At 37.4% G+C, this 8,350-nt stretch overlaps 2 protein-coding genes across 2 annotated transcripts in view; both read left to right on the forward strand.

Annotated features, from left to right (window-relative positions):
* The window catches only part of LOC107680542 (transcription factor Sp2-like), a 9,133-nt gene extending 6,177 nt beyond the window's left edge, over positions 1 to 2,956 (forward strand). Inside the window, exons 8-9 of the mRNA XM_016476468.1 lie at positions 901 to 1,094; positions 1,182 to 2,956. Of these exons, the coding sequence (XP_016331954.1) occupies positions 901 to 1,094; positions 1,182 to 1,282 (295 nt within the window). The 3' untranslated portion in view covers positions 1,283 to 2,956. The remainder of the gene's footprint in view (positions 1 to 900; positions 1,095 to 1,181) is intronic.
* A 1,509-nt stretch (positions 2,957 to 4,465) lies between these two features.
* Positions 4,466 to 8,350, forward strand: part of LOC107680503 (multidrug resistance-associated protein 7-like) — a 16,220-nt gene continuing 12,335 nt past the window's right edge. Inside the window, exons 1-3 of the mRNA XM_016476395.1 lie at positions 4,466 to 4,653; positions 4,935 to 5,158; positions 6,663 to 8,034. Of these exons, the coding sequence (XP_016331881.1) occupies positions 4,971 to 5,158; positions 6,663 to 8,034 (1,560 nt within the window). The 5' untranslated portion in view covers positions 4,466 to 4,653; positions 4,935 to 4,970. The remainder of the gene's footprint in view (positions 4,654 to 4,934; positions 5,159 to 6,662; positions 8,035 to 8,350) is intronic.

Raw genomic sequence — 8,350 nt, forward strand, 5'->3', positions numbered from 1 at the left:
AAAAAAAAAAAATGTCCATAATAATGCTTCCCTCAGTGAAAAAGTTGTTTTCTCACATCAAAATCCACTGACATATTTGTTTAGGACTGTTTTCACTTGTTAAACGGTGCTTGATCTGTTCATATTTCTCACTGATTCAGGAAGTATTATGGACTTATTATGGTATTTCAGCCGGAAGCAACAGTTTAAAGTTTTGGATTTGTTTATTACAAACATGCCGCTTTTTGCTTCACAAGATGTTAATTAATGGACTAAAGCCATGTGGATCTTTTGAAATGTAATCAATTGAAAATATAACAATTAATTTGCAACAAAACATTACATATTTTGTCAAATAAGGTGATGCACAACAGAACTTGTATACTGTAAAAAATAAATATATATATATATATATATATATATATATATATCTTATTATAGTGCTTAAAATGGTAAAAATAATAATATTATTAATAATTAAAATTATTTTTGTTGCTTGAGTGAAACTGCACTGCTTATTCACACAAAGAAATGCCGAACATAAAGATATAAAAAACAATAAAGTGTATTGAATTGAATTGAATGTGCATGCATATTTTAGCAATGCGCGGCCAATAGTCTAGAAGTAGGCTACTCAAAAGTATGTTATAGATATGGATTTATTTTCTCTGATAAGTATATTATATAATAATGATATTTTCTCTGATAAATATCAATTCAAATGGTCAAGCAGCAAACTGGTTTGGGTTCTGTCCCATGTAGATGAACTACCGTTCGGATGTAACTGTGATGCAGATCTCAGATCAGATTTTACAATGATCAAGTTTCTCAATGGCCCAGTGTTGATTACCATTTTATAATGAATGGCTGTCGTTAGATGAAATACTCAACGTGTCAAAAATCACTTTTTACATGCTGCAGGCCAGGAGAGGTGGGGAAAAGAAAACACATCTGCCACATAGCAGGCTGTGAAAAGACCTTTCGAAAGACTTCGCTGCTGCGGGCGCATGTCCGACTGCACACGGGAGAGAGACCCTTTGTGTGCAGCTGGGTCTTCTGCGGAAAACGATTCACACGCAGTGACGAGCTGCAACGACATGCCAGGACACACACGGGTATGCAAGCTTCAAATACATTCATGCACTAAACACAAGTGTGATGCATCAGTGTTTAAATTCTCCCCCTTTTTTGTCCATTTTCAGGAGACAAACGCTTTGAGTGCAATAAGTGTCAGAAACGTTTCATGCGGAGTGACCACCTCACAAAGCATTACAAAACACACATCAACACAAAGAGCCTGTGAACGTCGTCTTTCACAGGGCTTTAAGAACTTTGATGAGGGGGATAAGAAAGAAAAATGCTGTTCCCAGGGCTTGTGAGATGGGAGGAAACAGAGGTCAACCCGCCTTCACATGTATGACATGGCCCTGGAAGATCACCTGTTTTGACCAGCCGTTTCAGGGTAAACTACACTCCCGCTGACCACTTTTTTTTACTCGCCCTCATCAACAGAGAAACGCTGGCTGGCCGTAAAGTGTGGCCCTCAACTGGGATTCATGAAGAACATGGATGCCAGTTGTGTTTTGGCTGATTCCTCTGTAATACGGAGCAGAAAAGACGTCTGTCTTGGCACCAACAGACACTCGCTACTTTCCCCCCTGCACTTAAATTTGTTCACATGTTTTTGGTGTGTTTTAGCTAAACCAAGCCCCTCACATGAAGTGTAGCAGCTAATGGACAGTGTTTCTGGCTTTTATTGTGTAAATGTTTGTTTTCATACATACAAACATACATTTGTACATACTATGGCAAATTTTAATACAAAAGTGACGCTTTGGACAAACTAATTATATTCAGTTGATAAATGAATTTTTTTTTTAGTCTGCTTTGGAATTTTAAACAGAAGCTTGAAACTTTGTATAACTTTGGTTGGTTGTTTTTAATATTAGTGGAGGTTTGGAAAAGAAATATTTTGGCTTTTACATACTTGTCCATGTTAGACAATCATGTCTTATATAGAGGAGATAAACAGGAGGGTAAATATCTTGGGACTTGCTACACGTTGAAAGGTTGATCATCATAATAAGGAATAATTTATTTATTTTTAAAAAAAGCTGAAATGGCATTGAATGTATGCAGGTTGTGTCTTTATTAAAAGATTGCAAATGTGTCCGTTCAAAAAAATGTAGATAAAGAAGAACTCGTGTTTATGTTCTCATGTAAAGCAGGATGAAATGTCTCACAAAACAGGACGCAATGTGATAAAAATGTGATTGTTGTTACATTATACCAATTGAAATGTTTTATTTCATTTAAGGTACTTGCAAGTCCATGCTGATGGATTTAATGGTTAGCTAAATTCAGTCATTCCATTTAAGTTCATCCAAGTTTTTGTCCAAGCTCTCTAAAAGAGGCCTTAAGAAGAAAAAGAATCTGTGCTTATGTATGTTTGTATAGTGTCTGAGTTCACGCTGTTGTATTTGGGTGTAAAATGTAGGATAATTGTTACACAAACGTGTATTGGCTAATGTTGCCAAACATGAAAGATGTGGACTGTACAGTGTAAATGAGAAGGAAAAAACAATGTTGTATAGTTTCATTCCTATAATATCTAAGACTAATAGATTACCCTTTTTATTGACTAAAAGTTGCCTTAGTCTGCAGCACCCCATATTTAAAGAAATTTGTCTCTTTCCAGGGAACTGCATTTGTAGACCTGCTTTATTATATTTTTTTCTTTTATTATTTTTTGTCTAACTTATAAAGTGTGAAGAAATGCCAATTTATGTGCACTGACCAAATTCAGGGTTTTCACTGAGTGGATAATTATTTTTTTTGGGTTCATGTACCTACATCTGATTTGACAGAATAAAAAGTTCTTTATCTATCCTTGATAAACTCCACATTTAAAGAGCCCTGGCTTTGAAAATCGGTAGGTAACCCTGTGTTTGTATAACTTGTATTGAGGAGCTTAGACCAGAGAACTTGCTATCTTTTTCTACAATCAGACCACCGCTCCCACTCACCCAATAAAGCATAACACAAAACACTTGAGTGTTTCTCTGTTTTTCAATGAAATCAGTGCTTTCACTTACTTTCATTCACTTACTCTCATGTTCAAACCCATGCATGACTTTCTGTCATGACTACATAGTACATACTTACATCAGGAACAGAGCCCACGGGACATTTTAGACTTAAGACATAATTTTACAGTATACAAGTTCTGTTGTACATCAACTTATTTGACATCGTACCCCTCTAAAATTTTTGATGTAACGTTTTAAAACCCTGCTAAATTTGTCAGCAATAGACTGGTACATTTGACAAGCACAGACTAAGTCTTAATTATTAACCATTTTGCACAATACATTTACATTTAGTCATTCAGCAGGCACTTTTATCCAAAGAGACTTACAAATACATATACACAATATACAATACAAATCTGTAATTAATTATTTGTTGCTATAACTTATTTTGGGATAAAGCAAAAGGAAGTACATGGAAGTTGTATAATATAAAACAGAATATTGGAGTATTTCTTTATCAGAAAAAAATATACTTAAATTTAATGTTAAATTAAGAGCATTACTTAGCTTTTTGTAATTATTTGTAAATGTACTAGCAATTTCTGACTAACAATTAAAAAAAAATTTCAGTGTATACTGAAAAAATACTGTGTCATGGATATGAATATATTTCAATTAAACGATTTCAGTTACATTGATGAAGTTTCTTTATTCTAGAAATTCTTTTTCTCATAAATGGTTGTCCCTTATTTCTTGCTCAAGGTGGCAACCCTACTTTAGGCCTCAGCAAACGTCCAAGGGGGCCTACTGAAGATGACTTAAAGGGGTCATATGATGCTGCTAAAAAGAACATTATTTTGTGTATTTGGTGTAATGAAATGTGTTTATGCGGTTTAAGGTTCAAAAAAGACATTATTTTCCACATACTGTACATTATTGTTTCTCCTCTATGCCCCGCCTTTCTGAAACGCGTCGATTTTTACAAAGCTTATCGGTCTGAAAAAGCGAGGTGTGCTCTGATTGGCCAGCTATCCAGTGCGTTGTGATTGGCCGAATACCTCAAGCGTGTGACGGAAATGTTACGCCCCTTACCATATTGTGATGATGCCATGTCCGGCCGGAGCGATGATTCAAAACCAGTAAAACCCATTATAAACGAGGCATTCGTTGCATCCAGTGGGGACATAATTAAAAATAAGACAAAATAAGCTAAAACAACTAAAAATCAAGATAGATATATGTATCTTATATATTCTTTCTTTCATTTTTTGGCATTATTTTAGCTTGAAGTGTTTTACTAACACTACACTTTTTTTTTTTTTGGCATTTCCTTGTTTGTGCTCGACAATCTTTACGCACTTTACAGCTCCAGCTTCCATTTACATTCGTTATATGTATAAAAAAAAACAGCTTGTATATTCTGTCTAACATCTACTTTCTTTTGGGTATGTATGAGGATAAGTAAATTATATGAAGATAATAAATAATTTTTTTGGTGTGCGTTAAGATGCTGACCTTTATTTTGAAGGGGAGTTACACTACTATACAGCCTTTTGAAGCGCCCTCGCAGTGTTTGGCTTCACGCTCCGCGCTGACTTGAAAGATGCCTGGAGAATAACAACATTGAACGTCTAAATCACAGGTAAGAAGCAGAAATCGCGATATTTTACACTATAAACGTTAGCAAAAACTTCCTACAAAGTATAAGGTTGCAAAATTATCTAGCGACTAAGAGAGTTAAACGAACTGACGTTTGCACAGAATAATTAAAAGATATTCTGACTGACGTGACTTTGGCTGTGTCTTAAAACCTGGGGAACTGCCTGCCTGAGCAACACCTATGTTGCCCAAAAGTGCTGTATAGTTAGGCTGCTCACTAGGCACACACCCATTATTCGTTTGACCTTTTTTCCTTCCTCCCAGGACCGTATTTCATCCCTCAGGGGTCTTCAGAAGACCATGGGGGGGAACACAGATGTGTTTGGAGCAGCTGAGTTCATATCAGAGCTCTGTCACACTAATGTGGACAGTCCTTTTCCTGTGTGGCAGAGTGGCACCATCAGTCCTTGTGTCAACCAGCTTCTGCTGGGATCACTGTCACATGCTGTTATCGCAATCACTAGTGCCTGTTACATTAGTGTGCCCAGGTGAGTCTTAAAGAAACACTCCACTATTTTTGAAAATAGAAAATAGCTCATTTTCCAACTCCCCTAGAGTTAAACAGTTGAGTTTTACCGTTTTTGAATCCATTCAGCCGATCTCCGGGTCTGGCGGTAGCACTTTTAGCTGTAGCTTAGCATAGATCATTGAATCGGATTAGACCGTTAGCATCTGGCTCAAAAATGACCAAAGAGTTTCTATATTTTTCCTATTTAAAACTTGACTCTTCTGTAGTTACATCGTGTACTAAGACCGACGGAAAATGAAAAGTTGGGATTTTCTAGGCCGATATGGCTAGGAACTATACTCTCATTCCGGCGTAATAATCAAGGAACTTTGCTGCCATACCATGGGTGCAGCAGGCGCAATGATATTACATATATATGTAAATGTTGTTCTTTTGAACATTCCATTCATCAAAGCATTTTAACAACTGTTTTTAACATTGATAATAATAAGAAATGAATCCTGAGCAGCAAATCAGCATATTAGAATGATTTCTGAAGGATCATGTGACACTAAAGACTGGAGTAATGATGCTGAAAAATTCAGTGTTGCATCTCCCAAATAAATTGTATTTTAAAATATATTACAATAGAAAACAGTTGTATCAAAATTGTAATAATAATTCATAATTTACTGTTTTACTGTATTTTTGATCAAATAAATGTAACCTTGGTGAGCATTTTTTATTTATTTTTTTAATATATCTATATCTACCTCAAACTTTTGAATGGTATGTGTTAAAAACTATTGGTAGGTATGGTCACATTGACTATTGTTCAGTGATTTTTCATGGGTGATATAGTAGTTATTTCAGTGGAAATCCACACAATTGGAAATTTCATAAGACGGCGAAAGATTTCCCCACACAGATTTTTTACGGGTTCAAATTGGTTACACTGATTCACTGTGATGATGACCAACAGAAAGCTGATTGTTTTGAAAGTGAGCTGTGCTTCATGCATCACTACATTATTGACAATAAACAATTGACCGTTTTGAATTCATGATCCAGTCAATGGTTAGAAACTAGTGCTGTCAAACGATTAATCACAATTAAAAACATCCAAAATAAAAGTTTTTGTTTACATAATATATGTGTGTGTACTGTGTATATTTATTATGTATATATAAATACACACACATGCATGTATATATTTAAGAAAAATATGTTACGTTTATATATTAAATATATTTATATATGATATAAATTATATGAATATAAATATATACATGTAAATATTTTCAAAATATATGCTGTGTGTGTATTTAAATATACATAATAAATATGCACAACACACACACATATATTATGTAAACAAAAACATTTATTTTATCACGATTAATCGTTTGATAGCACGATTAGAAATACATCAGATTATTGATTTTTAAATGGGTTGCATATCATGTTGACTTTCGTTATGTTCATGATGCCAAAACACATTTTCAGATGATCTTTTTTAATAATCCTTGTTTTGTTACCCACAGACTTACCCATATTGCATCCGCCCTTCCCATTGGCTGGGGCTTCAGGGCCGCGTCGACCTTGCTGATGGCTCTCATGTTTATTGGAGACTTGGTCCTGGTTTTTGAGCTCCAGGCCCCAGGCATCTATCTGGACGTCTTAGCTGATGGATGTGGCATACTGGCCTGGTTGGTTCATTTTGGGGCCGTTTTGGCGTTACAAAGGTCCATGTACAGAAGAACTCGAGGTCCTGCTTTGCTTCCTGTGCTGCTTATTCTCTCCATCCCTAATCTAGCTTTTATCCTCACCGCTTGCGTTCAAGAAATCAATCACCTTGGAGTCTCACAGCCACCGCAGGTTGTCCGTCTAGCTCTGACGGTAACCAGGGCTGCTCTGGTGCTGGTTTACATTTTAGGTTATATCTTTCCCTGTTACAGAACTCAAAGAGACCTTCTGTCCTGTAATGCAGAAGATGCAGCTCCATTAATTGTCACCTTTGAGCCCGATGGAGGGGTGACTGTAGCCGAGGATGGATGCAGCTGGCTGTCCAGACTCCTCTACCTGTGGCTGAACCCTTTGCTCAGACGAGGTAAACGTGGAGAGCTGGAGAAACCATGTGACGTCTTCCAGCTGCCATATCGGCTACGTACCAAAGCAGTTACTCTCCGGTTCTACCAGTGCTGGCAGAAGTGCCTCCATCCGAGAGGTCTGGAGAGACCTGAGAGACAGGATCGGCTTCCGAGAGGAAACCTGCAGGACAACAATTGGAGCGAGGCCGAGCCAGAGAGGATGTGTGAAGGTGGAGCACAATGTGATGTCAAGCTCCTGCAGGTATTGCATAAGGCCTTTGGTCTGCGCTACTACCTTCTAGGCGTGTTGAAGTTAGTAGCAAGCATGCTGGCCTTTGCAGGACCCCTGCTTCTCGGTGGATTAGTGGGTTTCATGGAGACAGAGGGGGCACCACTGAGCAAGGGTGTGTGGTGTGCCGTGGGGCTGTTTGCTAGTACCTTTCTTGCTGCCGGGCTGAGGAACGTCTTTGTTTATGAAGTATCAAAGGTTGCGCTGGAGGCTCGGGCTGCTGTGATTTCCACCATCTACAGCAAAGCGCTAAAAGTCAGTGCGTCCGTTCTGGCTCGCTTCAACATGGGCGAGGTGGTCAACTTCATGAGCACCGACACGGACCGGGTGGTGAATTTCTTTAACAGCTTCCATGAGGTTTGGAGTCTTCCCTTCCAGTTTGTCCTCGCACTTTACCTGCTTTACCTACAGGTGGGCGTGGCCTTTTTGGGCGGCGTGGCCGTGGCCGTGCTGCTCGTGCCTTTGAATAAAGTCCTGGCATCCCGAATTCTGGAAAACAATAAACATATGCTGCTACACAAGGACGGACGAGTGAAGGTGTGACTGCTTTGCATATGTTTAGTCCATGATCTGTAGGGTTTTCATTTGTTGTTAATCTTTTAATTTGGCTTTAAGTAAATGCACTGCTGTTTAAAACGTTTAGGGTCAGTAAGATTTTTTCTTAAGTAAGAGAGAGAGAGAAATTAATACTTTTATTCAGCAAGGAAATTGATTTCAAATAAATGGTGTTCGTTTGAACTTTATTCATCCAAAAATCTAAAAAATAATTATATATATGGTTTCTACACAAATATTATGTAGCTCATATTTAAAAATGAATGGTGTTCTTTTGAACTTTATTCATCAAAAAACT

The sequence above is a fragment of the Sinocyclocheilus anshuiensis genome, unplaced genomic scaffold (genome assembly GCF_001515605.1).
Source record: "Sinocyclocheilus anshuiensis isolate Anshui unplaced genomic scaffold, SAMN03320099.WGS_v1.1 scaffold308, whole genome shotgun sequence".
In the NCBI taxonomy this organism is placed as follows: domain Eukaryota; kingdom Metazoa; phylum Chordata; class Actinopteri; order Cypriniformes; family Cyprinidae; genus Sinocyclocheilus; species Sinocyclocheilus anshuiensis.